Below are 26,805 nucleotides of genomic sequence, written 5' to 3'. Positions count from 1 at the left end.
GAAGGTCAAGCTATGCCTGTAAACTACTCAAAGAAAGACCAAATGAGCATCCAAGACAAATTTAACTAATACTGTGTCTAGCAAGCTAGTTCTAGGAAGAGCAAGGCCAACTGTTTCACTTAGATACAAAGGATAAGAAAGATTTCCTAAGGCAGGTAGAAAGGAAACTCTGAAAGTAGAGGGGATAAACAAGAACTTCAGAAAACAGTTATGATACAGACAAAATGAGGTTTAGAATACACCACCTTCTATGTTTCCAAAAATCACCTTATTTATTTCTTTAAGCTTCCTTCCATGAATATTTCTCTTGCCACAAGTCTGGTTATCTGCAGTCATTTCGGCCAAATATACCTAAGAAAGAATAAATAATGATTAGGCAAACAAATGCAGCCCTTACGTGGTAACACAAAGTACTCTAAAGTTCTTTTAAGTCTATACCTCAAATCCCTTGGTTTTTGCTGCACTCCAAAACTGGTCAAAATGTCTAACTCTGTCGTTGATGGCATCCAGGATGATGAAGGGGAAAAAGCCATCATCCAGAGTCTTTTTGAAAGTTTTGAACATGCTGGTGCGGTAAGTCTCCTCCATCTCAGCTTCATATTCATATTCCATTACCTAAGATCCCCCGAAAGAGATAGGGAGTTAGCAAAAGCAAAGAATCATCCTAAACTTCTTCCCCGGCTAGTGTCTGGACAGAGAGGACTTTGTAGTCTTTCCTTCACACCTGAGTACTACAGTTTGTGTTCAAAAAAGAGGGAGGTCTTTCTTTTTCTTCAAAAAAGCCACATTTTTCTCTGAATATGTTTTCCTTTCAATACTATTAATGAATCAGGATGTACTCTGGGAGGAATATACCATACCTTCTTTTTCACTTTTTTCCCAGAATCTGGATCTTTTTCTTCTTTTTCCACTTCAGTGATGAAGTAATCATCCAGGCTTAGAACTCTGGGTGCAGGTCCTCCAAATTCTACCTCCTTATCCTAAGAATCACACAGTCAAGAAAGTTCAAGAGAATTTATGGAATAAATTAATGAATGCTCACACCAAAGTTCCTTCTCGTGACTAAATAATATGCAATCTTCTGAGGGTTTCAAGTCAAGCAGAGGCAAAAATATTTGTCTAAGCAGATCAAAATTTATACAGGACAGCATCTACCACATGGGCCAACTAGAATGGACCAAATGGGAAATATCTGTATCGATATGACACTGCTTGCTAAGAAGACAAGTGTCTAACAAAAGCAACTGATCCTTTGGCTTTCCCATACTCACTCGAATAAGTTTTGCAACATGTGTCTTTCCACTGCCAGGCAATCCTCTCATTATAACCACAATCTGAAACACAATGAAAAAAAATCACTCAGAGAGGATTTTTTTACAATGAGATCTTATAGTTAAAAATGACCTATAAATCTCCAGGACAGACCATATGATAGGCCATGAAACAAACCCTAAATATGAAAGGATAGAAATAATATAAAGTATGTCTCTGACCACAATGAATTAAAATTAGAAATTAATACTAAGAAAAATTTTGGAAACTTACAACAATGTGGAAATTAAACACCATACTTCTAAATAACCAATGGGTCAAAGAAGAAATCAAAAGAAAAATCAGAAAATACTTTGAGATAAATAAAAATAAAGGTGCAACATATCAAAACTTATGGGATGGAGATAAAGGAGTGCTTATAAGGACATTTATCAGTATAAATGCCCATATTAAGAAAGAAGGAAGATCTCAAATCAAGAACCTAACCTTTCACTTTAAGACATCGGAAAAGGAAGAAGAAACTAAACCTAAAACAAGCAGAAGGAAGGAAATAATAAATATTAGAGAATAAGTTAATAAAATAGAGAACAGAAAAACAATAAGGAAAAATCAATGGAACCAAAAGCTGGTCTTTGAAAAGATCAACAAAATTGACAAAATTTTGACTAGACTAAGAAAAAAAGAGAGAAGACTTAAATTACTAGAATCAGAAATGAGAGGACATGACTGCTAACTCTACAAAAATAAAAAACAGTTATAAAGGAATAGTATGAACAATTGTATACCAACAAATTAGATAACTTAGATGAAATGGACGAATCCCTAGAAGGACACAGTCTAATGAAACTAACTCCAGAAGAAACAATGGGAACACACCTATGACAAGTGAAGAGACTGAATAAATTAGTGATCAAAAAACTACCCGCAAAGAAAAGTCCAGGCCCAGAAGGCTTCATCAGTCAATTCTAACAAACATGTAAAGAAGAATTAATACCAATTCTTCACACACTCTTCCAAAAAACAGAAGAGGAAGGAACAATTCCCAACTCACTGTTAGGAGGCCAGCATTTCAAATTAAGCAGACATCTTGATACCAAAACCAGAAAAAGACATCACAAGAAAACTTCAGATATCTCTTATGAATATGGATGCAAAAATCCTCAACAAAACACTAGGAAAGTGAATCCGCGACATATAAAAAGAATTATTCACCATGACCAAGTGGGATTTATCCCAGGGATGCAAATTAACATCTGAAAATCAATTAATGTAATACACCATATCAACAAAATAAAGAACAAAAATCACATACAACAGAATAAAGTCACACACAATATGATAAAAAACAAAAATGTCAACTGATGCAGGAAAAGCATTCAAAAAAATCCAACATCCTTTCATGATAAAAATATTCAACAACTAGCAATGGAAGGGAACCTCCTCAACCTGATAAAGGGCATCTATTGAAAACCCACAGCTAACATCAATAGTAAAAGATTGAAAGTTTTCTCTCTATGATCAGGAATAAAACAAGAAGTCTGTTCTCACCACATCTATTCAATACTGTACTGAAGGTTCTAGCAATGGCAACTAGGCAAGAAAAATAAATAAAAAGCAACTAGATTGGAAAGGAAGAAGTAAAACCATCTCTATCTGCAGATGACATGATCTTGTATATAGAAAGATTCCAAGGAATCCACTAAAAAATCTATTAGAACTAATAAATGAGCTCAGCAATATTGCAGGATATAAGATGACTATGCAAAAATCAATTGTATTTCTATATAATTGACCAATCCAAATATGGAATTAAGCCAACTATATCAATAATAACATTAAACATGAATGGATTAAATAATCCAATTAAAAGGCAGAAATTGTCAGACTACATAAAAAAACATGATCCAACTATACGTTGTCCATAGGAGATATACTTTAGATTCAAAGTCAAAAATAGACTGAAAGAGAAAGGATGGAAAAAAATACATCATGCAAACAGCAACCACAGAAAAGCTGGAGTAGCTGTACTTAGAACAGATGAAACTGACTTTAAAACAATGACTTATATACATATATGGAGTCAAAATATCTGATGGAAATCTCCAGTACTGGCTTATTGAAATAGAATCTAATTATTCTGCAATATAAGATAAATTTAAGAACATATACATTTGTAGGTCACTAGGGAAATAAGCCTAAACTAATCAAATCTCCTAATTCTCCCCTTTTGTTCCACATACCATAAAACCAAATCCACTTTTCCCCTCTTCAAAATGCAATTAATTGAGCTCTTATGAATTATTTTCTCAAGTTTTCAACATCTTTTTTGTGAAGTAATTAAGCTCTAACTTCTCAGATTCTATAGGGTAGGCAGTTTATGAGATTATATGATGATTTGGAAATGGTTAAGATGCCTTGAATCTAATATTATTACTGTGTCACAGAAAAGTAGAGAAATTCTGTTCAGGATATTAAAGAGATCTCTTATTAGCTTCTGATTTGCAAGAAAACAAGTCAACTACATAGGACTCACTCTCTCAGGTCTGCTCTCTCGGCCAGGTGGTTTCAAAATATCATCCACATTCTTAGATTCGGGCTTCTTCTCAACTCGTGGAGCTGGAGGTGGCTGGTGGCTTAGAGAAGGAGCCGGGAGGGGCATTCGCTCCTCTGGGTAAGTTCTTCGTTCTCCTAGAATGCCAGCAGTTGAACAAAATGACTATTTATATAATAATTATTTTAAATTTTAACTCTGTCCACTCATCCTAAGGTAATAATATTTCATGATGATTCAGGGGCCACTTTTAACCTTAATTAGAGAAAGTTTAAGGTAATGTAAATCTATCAAAATGAAGAAAATGAAAAAATATAGATATGATTTCAAGCAAATAGAATGTTCTGAAAAACAGTGAATTCATCCTTGTTTGTATTAAATTTAGGAAAAAGGTTAAGCAACAGGACATGGAAGAATATATACTTTGCTAGATAGTCCCAAGTATCATTTATAGTCCATCCAAGGCTCTGCTTTATAGTTTTAAGTACGAGAGTCACCAGCTTAGGAAAGCCTGTCCTTATAAATAGGTATGAGTTTCTGGTTTAAGTGTAATTTATAGCAGAAAAAAACTAAAAGCAACCCAAATGTCCAACAATAAGGGCCCTATATTTTATACACTCTATGGAATATCATAGAGCCATTAATAGATTTACATATAAAAAATGTATATGGTACAATATCAGTGGGAAAAAGCACGATAAAGAAAGTGTATTTATACTTAGATTACAACTTCATTAATATGTATGTGAAGAGAGAACGAGAGGAAATACACAAAATTATAATAGTTGTGGTACGGTAGATGGTGAGATTATAAGTGATTTTATTTCTGTTTTCCAAAATTTCATTAATAATATTAAAAAGCAATTTGTTTTATTTCATTAATTACACTATTTTTGATGAGAATGCTGCCATCTCTGAGAAATTTGCAAGTACATTTTATTCTGAAAGTTTAAATCCACAGCTACAATGGAAAGCATCTCCCATTGTTTACATTCTCAACATTCTTATAGTTAGTAAGGCATTGCTCTACCTCCAAACATGGATGGTCCTTCGTAGGGTGGTCGGTCAGACTTCCGGTCATAGGATGGCCTATCAAATCCCCCTCTTCTGGATGAGGAATGGTCTTTTTTGTCTCGATATGACTGAGTCCTAGAAGGTGTAACAGAAAGTACTTGGGTAAATAAAAAACATTTGGAGGTTTCTGTCTCAACATGCAACACCGTTATCTGCCCAGTTTTCTCTATGGGTAGTTAACTCCACATAGTCAATATTTATATTTTTATTTTGCTTTTCCAGTTAGATCTGCCTTGCATAGACACATCTAAAGAGCTCACGAATTGGAAAAATGGTTTGCCTACAGGTTAAGTAATGCCTACACCTTTACTGACGATATTTTTTCCTTTCCTTGCTAGCTATCTCCATCTCTCATTTAATTCTCTGGAATTCAAGCTGGCAAACTTGAGCATCTAGTTTCCTGAAAAGTGGTCCAGAACTGCTCTTCCCTCTTCAAATTATACACACACATGCATGAGAAGAATACCTTATTTACTAAATTTCCTTTAGAAACCCTGACTTTTGCTGAACTTAAGTATATTGTAATTTGCACACCTGGCAAAGATATTTTTCATAGCATACCTATCATCCCGAGGTCGGCGTTCTCTGTCAAATCGATCCCGGTCATAGTCAATAACACCACGATCCCGGTCTCGGTCTCTATGTGTCTCCCGATCCCTTTTGAAATCTCGATGATCTGCCATGACATTACTTTGACGATCAAAATAAGGCTCACGGTCTCTGTCTCTATCATAACGATCACGCTGGCCTGCATGCTCTATAAAAACAATTAGTACAGGATAAGAACTATATCCCTTTTTCTGAAATAAAAGCAGAAAAGTTCAAATCTAACTTTAGAATTAGTATAAATTGTTACCCTAAATTTAACTTATAGCTATATTAAAGGGAAGCCCACACAATCTCACCAAAAGGAAAATCATGTAATAATTAGGCCCTAAAAGGTTTAAAAATACTGATCTCTCTAGGACTCCTACCTGTCTCAAAAGTTGATCTTTCAGGTGGTGGATCTGGGCGCAGAGTTATTCTTTCTCCATAGGGTATCTGTTCAACTTTATTAGTGGATAGATCTGGTAAACAAAATCAGGGATAAAAACATTGTAAGAGCGAAGCTTAAGGAAGCCAAAACTGAAGCTAACAATTCCTTTAGAATCCCCAATACAAGCTTACCACCATTACTCACCTCGGCCATGGCCATAATCAACAGTCTGCTGCACTGGTGGTGGTTTGGACATTGGTGGCATACCCATAGGCAATGGGCCAGGAGGGGGAATGGAAGGGTGAATAGGTGGAGGTGGTAACACGGGAGCAGACGGAATTGTTGCAGTTTCTGATTTAAATTCCGAATTCAGTCCTTGTTCATCATTTGTATCCCAGAGGCCATAGAAGGAATCTTCATCCCAGCGTTCCTGTTCCACAGCTGAAGTTTGTGGCTTTATCACTGGAGGAGGAGGTGGAGGTGGAGGAGGAGGGGGTGGGGGTGGCGGTATTGGGATGGGCGGCCTGGTCACAGGAACAGATGATCTTGCTGGTGGAGCAGAGGGTCTTACAATTGAACCTGGAGGTTTACCCATAGGAGGGGGTGGTCTATAGCACCCTGGAGGCTGGAGAACAGAGTAAAGGCTTAGTGGACAAGCATACGACCATGTTTTCACATATCAGTAGAAATTAAAATCTGGTTCTCAATCCATAAAAGAAAAATTTGATAAATTGGACTCACTCAAAATTCAAAACTTTTTTGTGCTTTAAAATACACCATTAGGGAGAAAATATATGCAAATCACGTATCTGATAAAGGACTTGTATTCAGAATATAAAAACTCTTGTAACTTAATAAGACAAACAATCCAAAGCAAAGTATGAGCAAAAAGTTTAAATAGATATTTCTCCAAAGAAGATATATGAATGGTCAATAGCACATGAAAAGATGCTCAACGTCATTAGCCATTACGAAAATGCAAATTAAAAAACCACAATGAGATACCATTTCATACCCAGTAGACTGGCTATAATTAACAAAACAGAGAATAAGAAATGACGGCAAGAATGTAGAGAAACAAGAACCCTCTTAGATTGTTAGTGGGAATGTAAAATGGTGCAGCCACTTTGGAAAATGGTTTACCAGTTTCTCAAAAAGTTAAACATAAATTTACCATACAATTCAGCAATTCTATTCCTAGGTATCTATCCAAGAAAAACATGTCCACCCAAAGATTTGTACATAAATACTCATAGCAGCATTATTCAATAACCCAAATGTCCACCAAATGTTGAACAGAACACAGAATATCCATACACCAGACTATTACTTGGCAATAAAAAGAAATGAAGTACTGATTCATACTACAACATGGATGAACCTTGAAAATATTATGCTAAGTGAAAGAAGCTAGACACAAAAAGACCACATATTACGTGATTCCATTTAAATAAAATGGGCAAATCTATAGAGACAGAAAGTAGATTAGTTGTTATCTGGCACTTGAGGTAGGAATGAGGATTACCTGTAAATTGGCACAAAGGATCTTACTGGGGTGATAAAAATGTTCTAAAACTGGATTATGATGATGGTTGCACAACTTAGAAAATTTACTAAAAATCATTGAATTATACACTTAAAATGGGCAAATTATATGGTATGTAAATTATACCTCAATTAGGTCATTAAAAAAAGGAAAAAAAATTTGCCCTCAACACCATCATCCCTCCCTCAATGTACCACCCTTTCTTTCTTCTCCTTCCAGAAAAATTAGGGTGTTAGCCACTTAGATACAATGTCCCAGGCCCACCCCAAACCTATTCAATTTCTGTAGGTGAGGTCCTGGCATTAGTTTAAAAACAAAACAAAACAAAACAAAACAAAAACCTCTATGAATGATTCAGATGTTTACCACTTGGTTAAGAACCTCTGCTATAAACTATCTTCCCACTCTGGAGACCTAGCTCATCCACAAAAAGTGAATTTCCAGTGAAAGAAACAAAACTCTAGCTAGCCTCCTCATTTCTACTCAGCTATCTGGCTGACAACAGTAGTTTGTGGCAGGGCTGCTACCAATACACATCAGCACTGGGAAACAACAAAACAAAGAAACAGAATGGGATATTTAGTAATCTCTTCATGAAGCACCACTGCAGTGTGCAATGTTTATATTCATTTTCCCAAAGCAGTCATCAAATGTCAACAGAAATGCATATGAAGGAGACAGTAGAACCTCTTGGCAGATAGCTCCTATCTATCCAATACTGAAACCCAATTGTCAAATAAATTTTATTTTAATCTTTGCATGCCTGATTTAAACAATCATTATTCATTTCTCTTAGTTCATTGTTCCTGTTTTTTTTTTGTTCTTCATTGGCAGCTATTTTAGACCTTGAAGAGCCAACAATATACATTACTTATGTATTTACTCATACATAAGCTATGCTTTAAAAACAAACTTTTTGAGTAACAAAATGAATTTGGCTAATACGTAAGCAACATTATTTAACTAGAGGCCACTACAAGCTAGAGTTAAAGACAAATGGCTATTACCTAAAGTTAAACTTGTAGGTTATGGTACTTTATTCTTTATTAAGAAAATGTCTATATAGGACAAAGCTACTGTATCTGGAGCACAGCTATCCAGACATGTTTTAAATATTTTAAGAACTCTTGGGACTAATGTCTCCAAATAAAACAAAAAGTGTTTTCTTCATACTACATAGTAAAAGTAACAGATACATTTGTAAAAAACAAAACAGAAGACCCCCACAGTATTTATATGAGAAAGGATTAATATATAAATTATATTAAGGATAATATAAATTGGTAAGAAAAACCTGAAGAGTCAAAAAGATAAATGTGTAAGGACAAAAATAGAATTTATACAAGAAACATAACTAACAAATATTGAAAATATTCACTTTCACTAATTATCAAAAATGCATATTAAAAAATTGTATTGAAACTGTTACATCTACCAAAAATATTAAATAGCTTATGCTTGCAAGGCTATAGTATAGATATTATACAACTATTTTAGAGAACCACTGGCTACATTACAGGAATCATTAAAAATGTCCTTCTTCTTTAATTAAAGTATCTCACTTTGGGAATTTAAAATTACTTTTAAGAAGTTATCTAAAATAAGAATTTGATATAAAGACATTCGTTAATGTTGTGTTAATAAGAGTGAAACATCAGACACAAATGTCCAACAGAAACGGAATAGTTTTCATAAATTATTATGCATCAAAAATAAAGCATGTAGGGCTGGCCCTGTGGTTAAGTTTGGTACCTTCTGCTTTGGCAGCCTGGGTTCAGTTCCCAGGCTCAGACCTACACCACACATCAGTGGCCATGCTGTGGCAGCAACCCACATACAAAGTAGAGAAAGACTGGCACAGATATTAGCTCAGGGCAAATCTTCCTCAGCAAAAAAAAAAAAAAAAAAAAAAAAAAATATATATATATATATATAGCATGCAGCAATATGGACAAATGTTTACGATTTGTTAAGTGAATAAAGCAGAAATGTGGCTCTCCAATCTGGAGCTTCTACTATTTGCTAAGAGATACAAAGACAAAAGACACAATTCCTATCCTTATGAGCGCACTTTAGAAGGAAAGACAGACAAGACAACAGACAATCAACATACACTATGATAAGGGCTATGAAAGAGGCCCATACAAGATGTTACAGGGGTACATGTGAGGGTGATCATCTTACACACCTGGAAGAGAAGATACAGAGCTGAATTCTGAAAAACGAACAAGAATTAACTAGTTGGAGGAGGGGATAGAAAGAGAAAGAAAAGAAACTCTAGGTTTAGAGAATATGCAGGTGAAAACGCATGGAGAAGTAAGAGCCTGCACACTCACAGAACTGTAAGAAGCTCCACGTGGAGTGAAGGTGGAGCACAGGCGAGCGGAGTAGCAAGTAATGGTAAGCAAGTCAGGGCAGCTCAGGAAGAACATCAAAGGCCATGCAAAAGAATCTAGATTTTATCCTGAAAGCGATGGGGGAATAATGAAGAGTTTTAAAGCACGGGCGCAACATGGTGAGATTTATGTTTGAAAATGTCCATTTTGGCTAGAAGTCACATCAGTGCTGCCTAAAGTGGAGTGTAAGGGTAATCCTGTCTACAAAAGGGCATGGGAGAACTTTCTGTGGTAACGGAAATTTCTTAATCTTTTGGTATACATTTGTCAAAACTCAAACTGTAGGCTTAAAATCGGTATGTTATTGTATGTAAATTATATCTTAAAATTTGATTCAAAAAAATAAAATTAATCACCCTGGCAGCAGAATGGAGAGTGGATCAGAGGGGAATGAGATGAAGAGAGATGAATTAGGATGTTTCTGACATAGTCTAGGCAAGAACTGATGAAGGCTAGAACTGAAGTTGTGGGAAAGTAAAGGATACAATATTTGAACAATGTAGTAAAATCAATTAATAGAATGACTGGATACGGAAGGGTAGGGCAGAGGAAAGAGGTAGGCTGACTTTCAGGTTTCAAGTGTAGGTGACAAGGTGATGGTGAGGAGAAAGGACAAGTTTAATGGAGAATGATAATAAGCTCCATTTTGAATATGCTGAGTTTGACAGGAGACACACCCACAGAGACAAACCCTGTAGGCAGACGGATGCATAGGTCAATCAGGAGATATGATTTGGGGAGTCAACATCAAGGTGGTTGTTGATATCAACAACTATGTCTGAATGTTATGTGTTAGACCAAGATGGAAGGGAACATTGAGAAATGAAAAGAGTTAATTTGATGAAATGGTTCAATAGTGTTGTTTTCTCTCTCATTGTGTTGTTGTAAAGTTATTTGCATAACATTTTTAAAGTCCACCACAAAGGTAAAACAACATCAACCACACAAAAGCAAAACAAATGGAGAACTTAATTATACAAGTCTTTAACATAAATATCTCTCTTTGCTGCCTGAATTGGGGCATGATGTCGGATCCCTTCCCTAGCTGAAGGTGTACTAGCCTTAGAAGCCTGAAGAGGTGGGGAGACTATGAGGCTCACACGAGTAGGGCTCATGGGCAGCCCTTAGACTATCCAGATGGAAAACAAGACTATTTGAACAAAAGGGATTATTAGGAACATTCTATAATTTTGTGAACATGACGCCAGATAGTACAGGTGTGCTTGGTGTACTTATCAAAACCTGGAGAAAAAAGCATTTCTGTCACACTTTTGACCATATTTATGAGATTTTCAAAGGTTAATTACCATTAGCTTTTTACTTTTCCAAAATGTACATTTTTTTATAGAGGAAATTTACATTTATTGTAATATAAAAAAATCAAACAACACACAAACATACAAAGCAGGAACCACTTCATTTTCTGAGCACAGATTTTCCCATACCGGATACATTCCAGGTCTTGATGTATTCTGCAATCTTGAATCCTGGGGTGGTAGATGGTCAGGAATCTGTGGCTCAGACCCAAAGTCTTTCATCTTTTGAAGCTGTTCTTTCTGCTCTCTGTAAACAAATAAAACCACCAATGTACATAAGGCATGTCTACTGCATTCCTAAATGACTACAATTAATATCGAAGAACAAAAAAGACCTAAAAGCCATGTTCTAAAACCCTCTACAGTACCCACAGAGCACCTCTGGGGTAACACCCTCTGGCATTTATATAGCTAACTGATCAGTCATCTATGACCTATAAATAATTTAAAATTATTGAAAATCTTCAGGAATAGATCTACAACGTGTCTCATTAGCCTATTCTAATATCTTATCTACTTGTCACGTTTTTCTTTCATCCAACCAAAACCTCTCTAGCCATTCTGTTGTTGTTCAATACTGTGTAGACCAGAGGTCACAAGATGGTGGCCCGTGGGCCAAATATGACCTAGAAAGGTTTTTTTAATTTGGCTTTCACATCAGTTTTTAAAATCTGAATTAGTTGCCATCATTTACAAAGCAAAATGCTTCACATATAAATTCAAATTTTAAAGAGATTTGGTAACATTGGGCCTATATTCCCACATATCAATGATCAGCTGAGTGGAGCAGTGGCTGCCCATCACTGAAGCCATTTGCCACAAGCCTCACCACATTCAGTAGAGTTATACTGGCCTACTTTTGTTCACTTTTGTTACCTGTCTGGTACTTGTGGGCATTTTAGTTTATGACCCCTGCTGTATACAGTGAGAAGAGTTGTCAGTCTATACCTTTAAAAACAACACTTCATAGTCCTAATGAGTAATTATGTAACCCTTCAAGTTTTTCTTTAAATCTCTGGTCAAATTCCTTTTACTTTTCCTTACAATGCCAACCTTAAACACATCTACTGCAACCTCTTCAGACCTTTTAAATTTTCTCCCTACATTTTGTAAATGGACACCAAATAAGGGTCAAGTATATAAAAATATTATTTTCTGTCTCTTGTAAATCATGACTTTATACCAACACAACATAGCTTACTTTTGTATTCACCTATGACCACTGTTATCCACCACTTCATATACTTTAATTATGTTTATGTTGCCCAGAAAGAGCTTAAAAAATGGATGAAGAAGAAGAAACACCTTTTATCCAGCATTTCTATGCAAAGCAATAATGGATGAAAAGGAAATTTTAAAAAGAAAAAGAAAGAAACCTTGGCAGCTTAGCAACACCAATCAGTTTGGTGTTCTCCATAAACAAAATAGATTTTAGAGTTGAACAGACTGGGTTCAAATTCTGGATTTGCCACTTATTAGCCAAGTGGACTTAACCTCTGTGAGCCTTAGTGTCACTTGTGAAGTGGAATACTACTACTTATCTTTGCAGACCTTTGAGATATAAGGATTTGAGACAGGAGGACATAGATAATATGTGCTAAATTATTAGCACAGTGCCCAGCACACAGTAGGTGTTAAATTAAAGGTGCCTATAATTTAAAAGTGAACAGTGTAGCAGCTAAATGTTCTACGGTGCACTTTCCACATCTTCATGTGTAATCTGGAAAAGTCAAAACTCTTAGAGCATATCTTCTATAAACCACGGAAATCTGTTTTGCTGCATGAGACACCTGATCTTTCATCTTTACCTACAGGTATTTTTTCCTTATCATACTTTTCTAGTCATAAAGCTTCAATCATAATTTCAACTGGTATAGTCCACAAACACAGACCAGAATTGAAAAATGAAGGAAACATAATACATTGGAATATATCAAAACCTAACGATTAATTTAATTTCTCAAAACATTGCTAATTCCTAAGAAATTGCTCAAAAAGCTGGCAATCAATGACTCCTAAATTCTTATCTCAGGATATTGTTGGTTTAAGGATTAAGTGAATTAATGTATACAAAGCACTTAGACAGTTCCTGGCACACAGCAAGCACGCAATAAATGTTAGCTTTTGTTACTATTGCTACTACATGGGAAGCATTATGTAGATACCTATACATAGTTAGGTGATTGTGAGTCAAGAAATCCAAATTCTATTTTCCATCTTACAAAGAAAATACCTGGTTATATAGAAACAGGTAACATCCTCAAGTAGAGATACCTGCTTCCAGTTATTAATGAAAGATAAAACATCCCAAAAAGAAAGTATCAATGGTTAGACAAATCTGAGGATGCTTCCAGGTAAACCATTCTCAGCTTCAACAGAGAAAAATATAAATCCTTACAGCACTTTCCAAAGGTCTATCAAAGATTAGTGAATATGAAGTCTATCAAATCTGATATCAACGAACAAACTGACTCCTGGAAAAAGAGGATGTTACCTATGAGCTCTGTGAAACCCAGAGCACTGGGAAGTTGAAGTTTGACACTTGAAAGATGCACAGGCATGGCATGTTAGCAACTCATCTATAAAAGCCAAGAATGGCTATGAAATTTTCACATTTCAGGACACAATTTTGTAATTAACACAGTTCCTAAAGACCCATCCTAACCCTAAAACAGCACTGAATGACCAGAAATGTAAGTTAAAATTATGTGATAAGAACTGGAAATAAAATGATTCCATTCATATATATCACATCACTTTAAAAAAGAGCAGTCTGAATGCGGTTTTGACTAAAAGAAATGATCTTAAGTAGTAAACTTACCGAAGCATTTTCAGTTCTTGTGCAGCTTTCAAAATGATTTCGTGCTGCCTCTGACTGAGAACCATTACCCCTCCAAGGCCTTGGTCAGAGTCTAAGTTTGCATCCGACCCCATCATTTCAGAAGAATGATGTGAGGAGGACATATGTTCTGTCATGGGGGAATGTCTATCCACATCAGATGGGTACCATCTGTCTGACAACCGTTCTCTTTCCCAGTCCATTCTGTCAGGAATATAATCTCGCTTTTCCCGCCATGTATCTCCTCTTTCTGGATACTCTCGGATCCTCAACTCACCCCTATCACGGAAATCTCGATCATACCCATGGTCTCGATTTCTTTCTTCTCTCCATCTATCATCCCGATATCTATCCAAAGGTGGAAGAGGTGGGAGGGGTGGTAAAGGTGGAAGAGATGGAACATCCCGTTCATGAAACTGTGATTCTTGTTCATCCAGCGGTCTCCCATAATCTCTGTCCCACTCATTATCCATATTTCTATCATACATATCCATGGGTCTTCCAATCCGATCCACATCCCTGTCCAAGTCCCTGTCCATTTCCCTGTTGTAGTCCTCATCCATATCCTGATCTCTCTCCCAATCATCCCACCAAGGGCCTCGTCTATCTCCATCATGAGATCGAGATGGTGGCGCTGAGTACCTGTCCTCTCTGTTATATGGATCTAGTGTATCATCTTGATAGTCACGTTCACATTCTCTCCAGTATCTCTCTCTATCCCAATCATCAAGTCTTTCTCGTTCCATTGGAGCATTTCTACCATCTAATGGGAACTCTTCATGCCCTCTCTCTTCTCCATGGTTCCATGGAGCCCTAGGAGGCTCATCTCGGTGATATGGATACATTTTTTCCCCACCATCTCCCGGTTCTGGTCTAAATGGACCTCTGTCACGACCAAAATCTGATCTTCCCAGTCCCCTTTCCCGACTGCCAGGCCCTCGAGGTAGTCCCCTCTCCCTGCTCCCAGCTCTTCGGGGTGGTATTCTCTCTCTACTCCCAGCCCTTCGAGGCGGTCCTCTCTCCTGACTGCCTGCCCTCCGAGGTGGTCCCCTTTCTCGGCTGCCAGCTCTACCCCTGTCCTGGCTGCCTTGCAGACCACCCGGCACTTTCTCCCGACTGCTTCCGGGCCTCATCAACCCTCTGTCCCGGCTGCCTTCTCCTCTGCTCATCTTCTCTCGACTGTCTTCTCTTCTACCCATCATCTTATCACGAAAGTCTTCTTGCTTGATAAACCCTGGGCCACGGTTGATTGCCTGGCCTCGACCTCTATTTACTAGTCCTTTATCCCGTGTGTCTTCTATTCTGCTTTGCCCCGGACCTCTGTAAGATGAGCTGCTGCCTCGATTGCCTTCTAACCTATTATCTCTGTTATCTGGCCGAGGCAGCCCTTTATCTTGGTTGTTTTCTGAATGGGGCAGACCGATACTCAAAGGTTTAAAATCATTATCTGCAGTTAATGATGATGATGTTGCTACTGATGCTCCTCCCTCCATCCCCCCTGTTTTTGAGGAAAAAGCAGATTGAGTAGGTACAGGTTTATTTGCAAGAGGTACAGGCTGAGAAACAGCTTGGGCTTTGTCCATTTGAGTTTCCATATTTTGAGAATTCTGGTCCCAATTAGAAGGCTCTATGCGCCCTTCCGAGACTTCGCTTTTAGGTGGCTCTTGTTGAGAGTCGCTTAGATTCTCATTTGACTGAGCCGCCTTGGCATCCTTTACATCTGCAGCAATGGAAAATGTAGCTGATTGCATTTTAAAATTCTTCTGCTGGTTACTATTGGTGTCTGCTAATGGTTCTTTGTTTCCTGAAAGAGGTTCTGCTTGTGACTTAGGTTGCTGCTGATGTTGCTGTCCAAAAGCTGGTTTGGGGCCTTTCCACTGTGGTCCACTCTGCCGAGGACTTAGGGACGTATTGGGGGTAATATAAAACTGAGATGCTGGCCCCCGGGGAATCATTCCCCATTTGCTTTTAGTGCCCTCTGCTGGGTGACCTTCATATCTGGGTTTTGGCCCATCGGGGCGATTTCCTTCAAAACGAGGCCCTTTGGGTCTCGGTCCTTCACACCTTGACCCTAAATCCTCAAATCTTCGAGGACCATCAAATCTACAAGTAAAACAAAAGATATTACTCAAGACAGTAAAGCAGAAAAAAAATTCTCCATGTAAGAATATTGAAGGCAATCTTGCCTTAAAATCTGTTTACAACAATGACTCTTTCAGTCATTAAACAAATCCTGAGATATCTGTATCTTAGAACCAGCATGCTACGGTGGCAGTGCTCAGAAAGTCTTAGGACAGGCTTCAGAAATCAGGTCAGTATTATCTAATTCACTTCAACACATCTCCTGCAGCAAGTCACTGATATACTGAATTGTTAAAAAGCAATTATAAATATTGTGCCTTAGAAGACAGAAAAGTCCACTCATTTTAAATGAAAACAAAAAAATGACATAGCTAACTCTGAGAGTACTTTTAGAATTAAAATGTAACTGAAAACTAAATATGAAGCAAGATAATATAGGATGATTATAAATATTGTTGGAGCTAGCGTTATCATCTTGACTAATGGACAGAAGTTTAAAAAAAACAGCCGCCAGCTATATCTTAAGAGTGTGCCCTTACATTTTAAAGACTAGACAAAAAAATAAATAAAATCTGGACAGAGATGTTTTTGCTATGGACCCACTCAATCATTCAGTAAGTATATAGCACACATCCCCTGTCTGTCAGGTACTACACTGCATCCAAGAGCTATAAGAATAAAATGTCATCTGTGCCCTCAAAGGGTTTACGATCAAGGAGAAAGAGAATCTAAGTGTAAATAAGTGCCAAGAGGTGCAATGACTAAAGTTTATCTGTACATTATAACAGCAACAGAGGAGAGAATGGTCAATTCTACCAGTGGGAGGGGGGTGCTGTCCAATAAAGCCTTTACACAATAGAAGATGCTTAAATTAAGTCTTGAAAGACAAATTCTCTGAGATCAGGCTAACAGAGAGTATTGGAGAAGAGGGGAGTCAGTGGCAAGGGCTAAGGCTACGGAACTATTACAAGGAAAGGCAGAGAAATATACCAGCATAGCATATTTGGAAGTGCAAATAGTTAAGCATGGCTGCAGCAAAAAGGAGACAGAGTCAGGGAGAGCTGGGAAAGGAGGAATGGAAAAGTAGCACACTAAGAGATAAGGTAAAGAGGCAGGCAAGTGTCGCTCTCCAGAAGACCTTATATACCTTGTGTGGCAGAGACTACCGGTGCTCCTCCAATATCTATTCCCCCTTTTTCTATAGTAATTGAGCCTCTCGATTTTTAGCTGGACACAAGCCAGACCAAAGACTCTTTCCCAAACTCTCTTGCGGCTAGAACTTGAGGCCATGTTCTGGCCAATGGGCTGAGAGTGAAATGATTTCCACATCCTTCTGTGTTGTACCCTTAAAGGGAAAGGCACATCCTCTTCTCCACCATTTCTTTTTTCATGCTGGCTCTGACATGGTGGTGAAGCATCCTGGACCATGTAGACAAGGATAACATACTAAGGGATGGTGAAGTAACAAATCAGAAGGAACCTGGATTCCTGACACTGTGGAGCCATCACATAAGTCCTGAGAGAGAATAAACTTCTAACTTGTTAGAGCCATGTGACTTTGCATCTCTGTTACAACAGATGAACAAATTCAGCTGGGTAAAGAGTTGGGATTACCTTATAAGTACTTAGAGCCACTAAATATGGCCTGATTTTTAAAAGACTGCTCTAGTAGAAAAGTAGCAGATGGACAGGTGAGACAAGTTTATTGTAGGTTGTTTGTACAACTGGGTAAGTGAACATGAAGCCTGTTCTAAGGCAGTGACTGATATGAGGATGTAGAGGAGGAGAGAAAAGTGAGAGATGTGACGGAAGGTAAAACTGATAGGATTTTCTAACAGGTGGGATTAAAATGATAATGGAAAGGCAAGAATTTAGGATGATTCCAAGGTTTCTGGCTTAGATAACTGAGTGGACAGTGATGCCTTTCATGCCTTTAATGAGAAATGGAAGGGTTTTCCTTTCATTTGTTTGGGAAATCAATGAAGAATAATAAATCCAGTTTCAGCAAAATATTTACTTCACATCCCTGTGATGTTAGACTTTGCTGGTCTAGAAGTCTTTTTTTCAAGCCCCAGTACATAGTTGTATATCCTAGTTGTACGTCTTTCTAGTTCTTCTACGTGGGATGCCACCACAGCATGGCTTGATGAGCAGTGTGTAGGTTCATAACCAGGATCCAAACAGGTGAACCCAGGACCACCGAAGTGGAGCACCCGAATTTAACCACTACACCACTGGGCCAACCCCTAGAAGTCTTTAGTTTCAAAGGGAGAAATGGTTCTATCAGGGGACACAACAACAACTCCACCAAACTTAAGGTGAGACTGCTACCTGACCATTTTGGGTTCTGAATCAACAGGCAAAGAAGGGAGTTCCTGTACTGGCTGGGGGTGATTGAGCCTGAGTTTCAAGGGGAAACTGGGTTACTACTCCATAATGAGGATAAGGAGGAATATGCCTGGAATGCAGGAAAACCTCTAGGATATCTCTTAGTACTTCCCCATCCTGTGATCAAAGTCAATGGAAAACTACAATGACTTAATTCAGGCAGGACTGTGAATAGCCCAGACTTCTCAAGAATGGAAGTTTGGGTCAACTCACCAGGCAAGGAACCAGGACCAGCTGAGGTGCTTGCTGACAGCAAAGGGAATATGGAATGGGTAGTGGAAGAAGGTAGTTATAAACACCAACTATGATTAGATGATCAATTGCAAAAATAAGGACTGTGATAGTTACGAATATTTTTTCCTTAATTTGATGTTATATGTTTAATTATATACAACATATGTATTAGTCAAGTATTTTTGATTGATTTTTCTTCCTTATCATCTAACATAAGAATGTATTAATAATAGTTAACTTTATATCTCAGAATTTAAGTTACAGAATATCAAAAAGGGAGTGTGAACCAGATAGAGGAAGAATGAAGATTTCCCCAAAGACAAAAAAGGGACTTTTTATCCTTTTCCGGGGAAAGGGTTAGAACGTTTTGGTTGTTCGGGGATAAATGTTTCATGCTAGATGCAAAAATATCCCTGTGACCCACCCTAATCAGAAACATGCAAGAAAGGGAACTCTAAGAAATGTAACTTCAGCCTAGCCAAGCTGACACTTTGCAGAGTCATCACAAAGAATTTAAAAATACATAAACCCACTATAAAGAGAGAGAGGAGGCCACCAGCAGATGAGAATTTTGTTTTTAAATTCTGGAAGGCAAAAAACAAACATGAGTGGTAACAATACGGACCAGGAAGAAGCTGCAGTTTCGAGTTATGGAGCAGAAAGAGATACAACTAAAATGGGGCTGGCTTGTCCACAGGACAGGAACCCAGAGAGGGTCAGGATTTTCAGATCCCAGGGGTGCTGGAGAAGGACTGCAGTAAGATTGGGGGTAAAAATGTGTAAATTAAAGTCTATATTCAGAACCATCAACCAGCCTTTCCGTAGACTGAATGTCTCTAAACTCTTGAACTTGAGGGTCCCCTAGCATTAGCAGACAATTCTTTGCCCTACCACCTAAAGCAAAGTTGATAAGCCCTCACCTCCATGCACAGAGCTCCCAATCAGCTTGTGAGTGTCTCCCACTCTTAAATATAAATGGACAACCAAGGATCACATTTGAGGAATGTCTCCAAAATGAAAGAGAGACCAAAGATAAAGGACCAAAGGATATGAATCTGGAGAAAACAGAGGTACTGCAAAAAAAAAAAACAGAAGAGAACTTAAAAAAAAACCCTCAAATTAGTGTCCTCAGAGAAATTCTTAAAGATACTGTACCCGTAAATCAAGAACAATTTGCTATATATAAAAAATGATCAGAACCAGAAGAACTGTAGAAATTCTTTTTAAATTCTCAAAATAAAAAATGCAAAAAAGGATTAGAAGTATCTCAGCAAGTACAACAAAATGAGAAAGAACAGAGACAAATATAATCAACCCAGCAGGTCCAAAATCCTACTAATGAAAAGTTTCAGAAAGAGAACAACAGAAAACAAGAGAAAAAATTAATGAAGAATAGCACCACTTCCCAGAGTTGAGTGACTCTAATCTCCAGATGGAAAGGGCCCAGCTCACTAAGCATCCAGTACAATTAATAAAATAAAACAAAAAAACACTCTGAAATTTTAGAATACAAGAAACAAAAATAGTTTCTGGCAGTGGGGAGAAGTCATCCAAGAAGGAAAAGAATTAGAATAGCACAACAGCTACACTAGGTGACAGAAGAAAATAGAATGACCCTAAAACCTTGAGGAATAATTATGTTCAACTTCAGTAAACGGTATTAAACAGTACGGTATTGGCATAAAAACTGATATATAGATCAATGGAACAGAATACAGAGGCCAGAAATAAACATAGATGGTCAATTAACACACAGAGATGGTCAATTAATTTATGACAAGGGAGCCAAGAATATATAATGGGGAAATGACAATCTCTTCAATAAATGGTGTTGGGAAAATTGGACAGCAACAAGCAAAAGAATGAAACTGGACCACTATCTTACACCATACACAGAAATTAACTCAAAATGGATTAAAGACTTGAATATATAACCTAAAACCATAAAACTCCTACAAGAAAACACAGGCGGTAAACTCCTTGACATAGGTCTTAGTGATGATTTTTTTAATCTGACACCAAAAGCAAAAGCAACAAAAGCAAATATAAACAAGTGGGACCAAATCAAACCAAAGAGCTTCTGCAAAGCAAAAGAAACCACCAATCAAATGAAAAGGCAACTTACCAAATGGGAGAAAATATCTGCAAATCATATACCTGATAAGGGGCTAATAGCCAAAATATATAAAGAACTCATATAACTCAATAGCAAAAAACAAACAATCCGATTAACAAATTGGCAGAAGATCTGAATAGGCAGGTACATGAAAAGATATACCTAATCATCTGGGCACTAATCATCAGGGAAATGCAAATCAAAATCACAACGAGGCATTACCTCATACCTGTTAGAAGGGCTATTATCAAAAAGACAACAAATAACAAGTATTGCTGAGGATGTGGAGAAAAGGGAATCTTTGTGCACTGTTGATGGGAATGTAAATTGCACAGCCACTATGGAAAACAATATGGAAGTTCCTAAAAAAATTAAAAATAGAACTATCATATGATCGAGCAATTCCACTTCTGGGTGGTAATCCAAAGAAAACAAAAACACTAACTCAAAAAGATGCATGCACCTCCATGTTCATTGCAGCATTATTTACAATAGCCATAACATGGAAACAACCTAAGTGTCCATCAATGGATGAATAAAGAAACTGTGGTATATATGTGTGTATGTGCACATACGCGCACACGCATACACATAGAGGAATATCATTCAGCCACAAAAAGAATGAAATCTTGCCATTTGTGCCAATATGGATGGACCTCAAGGGCATTATACTAAGTGAAATAAATCAGACGAAGACAAATACAGTATGATCTCTCTTACATGTGGAATCTAAAAACAAATAAATAAAAAACATGGTCATAGATACAGAGAACAGATTGGTGGTTGTCAGAGGTGGAGGATGAAGGGGTGGGAGAAATGGGTAACCTGTTTTTGCTTTGTTTTGCTTCTAATTTAAATTATAATAAAAAATAAGTTCAACTTCAAATTCTATATCCAAATTATTAATCAAGTGTGAGGTTAGAATAAAAACATTTCAGACAGTCAAGGACTAAGAAAATTTACCTTCAACCCACAATTTCTTAGTACGTTATTTGAGCATGCACTCCAGGAAAAGGAGGCACTAAACCACAAATAGGAAGCCATGAGACCCAATAAATAGTGAATCCAACCTAGGAGGACAGTCAAGGGAAATGCTGGAGAACAGCCATATGACAGATCTTGAGAGCAACCAACCAGCCAATAAACCCAGGCAAAAGCAAGAGGATGCACGAATTTGTGAGAGAGATCTCCTCAAGAGAAAAAGATGGTGCTTTTGGGACTGGAGTTGGAAGATTATTTTAAACATGTTGCAAGATGAGGGACAACTGGAGATTCTAGAAAAAAGTTATTACACTAAAGAAAATGTAATCATAGTACACTACTTACCTCTACAATGAAGAACAATGTTTACTGATTTATCTAAAAGTAGTGATATAAATATATTGGACAATGGGGTTAAAGAATAGTGTAAGAACTAAACCTTTATCTACCAGAACAGGAAGTAAATATATATCTAAAATGTACAAGAAAGCAGCAGCATATTATTTAGTGATATGAAGGTAACTACCAAAAGAAACAGCTAAACAATTAAAAGAAGATGTCATTAGGAAACACATCTAGGGTGGCTTGGGGCAGTGGGTGGTGTTTTTCTTTATTTTTTCAAAACTACGTTTACGTATCACTTTGATAAAAACGTAAACATATTTCTTTAAAGAGCATAGAGAGAGGACTAGCCCTAACCAGGAGAATGGCTTCTTGTGAGACTACAAGAAGGAAGATGAGGATGGTACAGTAAAGTAAAGGTGAGGGCAGACGGTGAGCTTTCCTGGGCCTGAAGCCTGGATTTCTTCTGTGATGCAGGAAGTTAAATTAAAGATACGAAGCAAAATAAAAACGTTTGCTGAGACAGAGACAGCAGCACTAGCAAATATGGTCTATGCAAAATAGGAAAGGCTTGGCACAGCTATTGTTGGGCAAAAGGAAAAGGAGCTGACCAGAGACGTGTCCAAGGATACCTCTCAGTGCTAAGGATGGAGACCTCACATTTAAAGAGAAAACAAGTATGCTGTTTCAGGGCTTGTGATGGTTTGGTTCCTTTTCTTGAATTACACTTATTAACCCAAATAGCCTGAAATAACACCTGGGATCATTAAAGTTGTGTAAAATCATCTGCTTTGTATTCAATTCAGCAATTACTACTTCGTATAAGTATAACAAGAGAAGACTATCCCCCACAATGTACAAGAGTCAGTAAGAGTCCTTGTCATGCTATCTGGTATTATAATCAAATTGTGAATATGAATACACTGCCTTCCTAACTAAATTGTGAATGCCTTGAGAATTTTATCTGTAACCGAGACATCTGGCATAAGCAACACTTACGGAGCACCTACTAATTGTCAAGTACTATTAGTGCTGGAAATAAACTGATGCCTAGCCTCAAGGAGTTCACAGTCCATAGGAAGACTGAGACAAGTAAATCAACAACTAGAACAGAATTTGATAAATATGGGACATGCTGTTCTTGCTTACTGAGGTATCCCGTGTTTGACTCACTGAAGAATCTCAATATATAATTATTCAAGTGCCACTCCTGGGGCAGGAAAAATAGGAATTAGTAAAGCAAAAAATGACAAGAAAGGGATTCCAGACAAAGAGAAGCACATGCGTAAAGACAAGAGGAAAGGATAAAGGAAGCAGGAGATACTAAAAGGTGTGCAAATAAGTAAGGATAAGAGAACATGGCGGAAAGGTTGTAAAAAGTAATGAACACATTACTGCAGGCCTCACGCCTGCACGTGTAATATGCAGTCATCATGAAAGGGGAGGGTGCTTTGCTTTCAGATTAAATTGCTGATCAACAGCCAAGAGTCATCATTTTATTTTTATTGTGGGGGTCAGAAAATGTTAAATGAATTGAAATATACTTTCAACACTACATATAAATGGCACTTATATTTATCAATACTGTACTTTCAAATTTTCAAAGTTCAAGAATGTTATAAAATGTTAGACTATCAAAACCTTTTTGATTTATAAAAGTAAAGAGCTTTCAGATCTTTGGAGTAAATATATTAAGATACTCATATTAAAAATATGTACAAAAATAAGCCATCTTTACATCAATACAGTGAAATACTACGACCTTTTTAACATATAAAAACATGTATTTGCAGTAAGTACAAACATAGTATATATTCACTAAATACAATCATATATAAACACATGCATTGCACATTGGTTAGATGAAAAGAAAAGTAAACAAGTACTTGGTATTTAAATATTTAGAACATTTTTATTTGTACAGCTAAGTATTTCATAAACCTCTAAAAAATAAAAACCCTAAAAGTAGGTATGAAACCATTAGACCTAGGTATAAAAATTTCCAAATTTGATGTAAAAAATATACTCCAAATTTGGTATAAAAACTTACAGGATATGCAGAAATACAAATACCTTTAAACAAAGTAATGTCTGATTATCATAATATTTACATAAACATCCTCAAACCCGCAGATCATGGGAATTACAAGACATTAAATTCTGGAACCAAATTCCTGCCCTTTTAGTTTTCATGTGAAATAATGCCTGTTTTCCAATATGTATAACCAAGAGCCTAAAATCAAAACCCCCAAAGAGAAGTAATCACTATAAACAGGAACAACCATGACAAATGGAAGCTGAAAGAAAATCATAGTGTTCACAGTCCCTTGCTGATCCTAATAAGACAGCTACAAAACAGAAAAAGCCCACAATTCCAACCCTAAAACCAATCAAAAAGTGGATGTGATGGGGCTGGTCCAGTAGCATAGTGTTTAAGTTCACGTGCTCCACCTCAGTGGTCTGGGGTTCATGGGTTCAGATCCCACGTGTGGAACTAGAAACCTCTCATCATGTCATGCATCCCACGTAGAAAATAGAGGAAGAGTGGCATGGATGTTACCTCAGGGACAATCTTCCTCAAGGAAAAACAGGAAGACTGACAACAGATGTTAGCTCAGGACCAATCTTCCTCACCACACACACACACACACACACACACAAAAGTGGATGTGACAGAAGCCTTGATATTATAAAGATGTCAATTCTTCCTCAAACTGGTCAGTAGATTCTATGTAATGCTCATCAAAATTCGAGTAGATTTTTGAAAACTAGTAAGCTGATTCTAAGCATCACATGGGAAATAGAAAGAACCAAGAACAGTCAAACAATCTAGACCAGGGGTCAGCAAACTGGCCCATAGGCCAAATCCAGTTAAGAGTGGTTTTTTACTTTTTTTTTAAAGAATTATTTTAATACATTTTTCTTTCTTTTAAAGATTGGCACCTGAGCTAACATCTGTTGCCAATCTTCCTTTTTTTTTCCCCTTCTCCCCAAAGCCCCCCAGTACATAGTTGCATATTCTAGTTGCGAGTGCCTCTGGTTGTGCTATGTGGGACACTGCCTCAGCATGGCCTGATGAGTGGTGCCATGTCTGCGCCCGGGATCCAAGTCAGTGAGATCCTGGGCCGCCGAAGCAGAGAGTGCAAAGTTAACCACTTGGCCACGGGGCCAGCCCCGATTTTTTACATTTTTAAAGGTGAAAAAAGGAAAGGAAAAGAAAGAAAGAAAAATATTTGACAGCAACAAAATACGGCCCACGAACCCTAGAAATATTTACCATCTGTCCCTTCACAGAAAAAGTTTGCGAACCTCTGATGTAAAAACACAGAACTGAAGGACTTGCACTAAGAGATCTCAAGATTTACCATAAAGCTACGATAAGTAAAACAGTATGACACTGATGCAAGAACAGACAAACCAAAGGAATAAAGGCCAGTAAAACATCTAAACATATAGTCACTTGGCCTATTGGTAAAGGAGACCCTGCAAACTAGTAAGGAAAGCATGAGTTTTTTCAATAAATTGTTCTGGGGTCAAGTGCATAGCCATACAGAAAAGGAACTTTGACCCCTACCTCATACCATACATTAACAAAAACACTCATTTCTATATGGATTGTTGATTTAAAAATAAAAGATAAAATAATAAAAGATAGAAGATAAAATAGGATAATGTATTTACGGCCTTAGACTAAACAAAGATTTCTTAAACAGGACACAAAAAAGCACTAACCATAAAGGAAAAGATCAAGAAACTGTACTACTAAATTAAAACCAAGGATTTCTATTAATCAAAAGACATCATTAACCCTTGGGGTTTATCTGGGTTCACTGCATCCAATTACAGTTTTGGAGTTGTTGGTTTTTTAAACAGTTCTATTTGTAAGGATTGATATTTCATGACTTTTTTTTTACAGGCCTTCCCAAGAACAAAGAGAAAATTTACCTTTTTAAATACAGAACAAAACATATTATCTTGCAATTACCATATGGGTCCATTAGATCCTTTCATAAATCTAAGACATTATGGGATTTTAGTGATTTTTTTTCTATATCTTGAAACACTGTGATTTCTTTATCCTAGAATTCATTATTACTCATTACTTATCAATTATCACCAACTATAAGCTAAAGAATATTAAAATACAAAGAAAACGAAAGAATGATGACTGCCTAGAAGGAGGAAACAAAGGTGAAGTCAGCTTCACCCCCGCTCCCCTTGCGTTGCCCAGAATATTGCAGCCTGCTTTTAGGCTTCATTAAGTGCAATTGAGAATTCAGAAATTTTCATTTCCTGACTATAATGACAAAGAAAAGAAAAGTGACAAAGCTGTTGTGTCAAAATTGTTACATGAATCAAAAGATAAATGCAGAGACAGCAGCACTCTAAGGTCCAATAAAGATGTGAAACTGATTATGTACGTGAAATCTCCAACTATGAGTCCTCAGATGATAACATCCCAGATGAATATTCTTAAACTCAAGATTCGATGAGTGAACAATATATTTCTACGGACAGAAAGAAAATGTGGTATTGCCATCCACTTAGTTATTAAACAGAAAGGACTTATCACATAATATTTTGTGGCAAGAACCTGGACCATTCTGCTTTGCTAAAAGTATTTGTGACAGATTTATTTCACCTTTTATGATGTTTGTGTGCCAAAATGTACTTGATGCAAAGAGCATTACT

General features: G+C 37.1%; 1 protein-coding gene across 2 annotated transcripts in view; it reads right to left on the bottom strand.

Moving 5' to 3' along the window:
* YLPM1 (YLP motif containing 1) overlaps window positions 1-26,805 on the bottom strand; it is a 61,512-nt gene that overhangs the window by 16,814 nt on the left and 17,893 nt on the right. For both annotated transcript variants that reach the window (XR_006886300.1, XM_046647242.1), the window contains exons 5-15: window positions 13,953-16,073; window positions 11,261-11,378; window positions 6,078-6,498; window positions 5,872-5,964; window positions 5,459-5,654; window positions 4,854-4,972; window positions 3,806-3,960; window positions 1,272-1,334; window positions 861-980; window positions 439-615; window positions 268-351 (exon numbers count right to left, since the gene is read on the bottom strand). Coding sequence is in view for 1 of the 2 variants with exons in the window: in XM_046647242.1 (XP_046503198.1) it covers window positions 268-351; window positions 439-615; window positions 861-980; window positions 1,272-1,334; window positions 3,806-3,960; window positions 4,854-4,972; window positions 5,459-5,654; window positions 5,872-5,964; window positions 6,078-6,498; window positions 11,261-11,378; window positions 13,953-16,073 (3,667 nt within the window). In the remaining variant the exon portion in view is untranslated. The remainder of the gene's footprint in view (window positions 1-267; window positions 352-438; window positions 616-860; window positions 981-1,271; window positions 1,335-3,805; window positions 3,961-4,853; window positions 4,973-5,458; window positions 5,655-5,871; window positions 5,965-6,077; window positions 6,499-11,260; window positions 11,379-13,952; window positions 16,074-26,805) is intronic.

Source organism: Equus quagga, chromosome 20 (assembly GCF_021613505.1).
Source record: "Equus quagga isolate Etosha38 chromosome 20, UCLA_HA_Equagga_1.0, whole genome shotgun sequence".
Lineage (NCBI taxonomy): Eukaryota > Metazoa > Chordata > Mammalia > Perissodactyla > Equidae > Equus > Equus quagga.
This window is presented reverse-complemented; position numbering and strand designations above follow the sequence as displayed.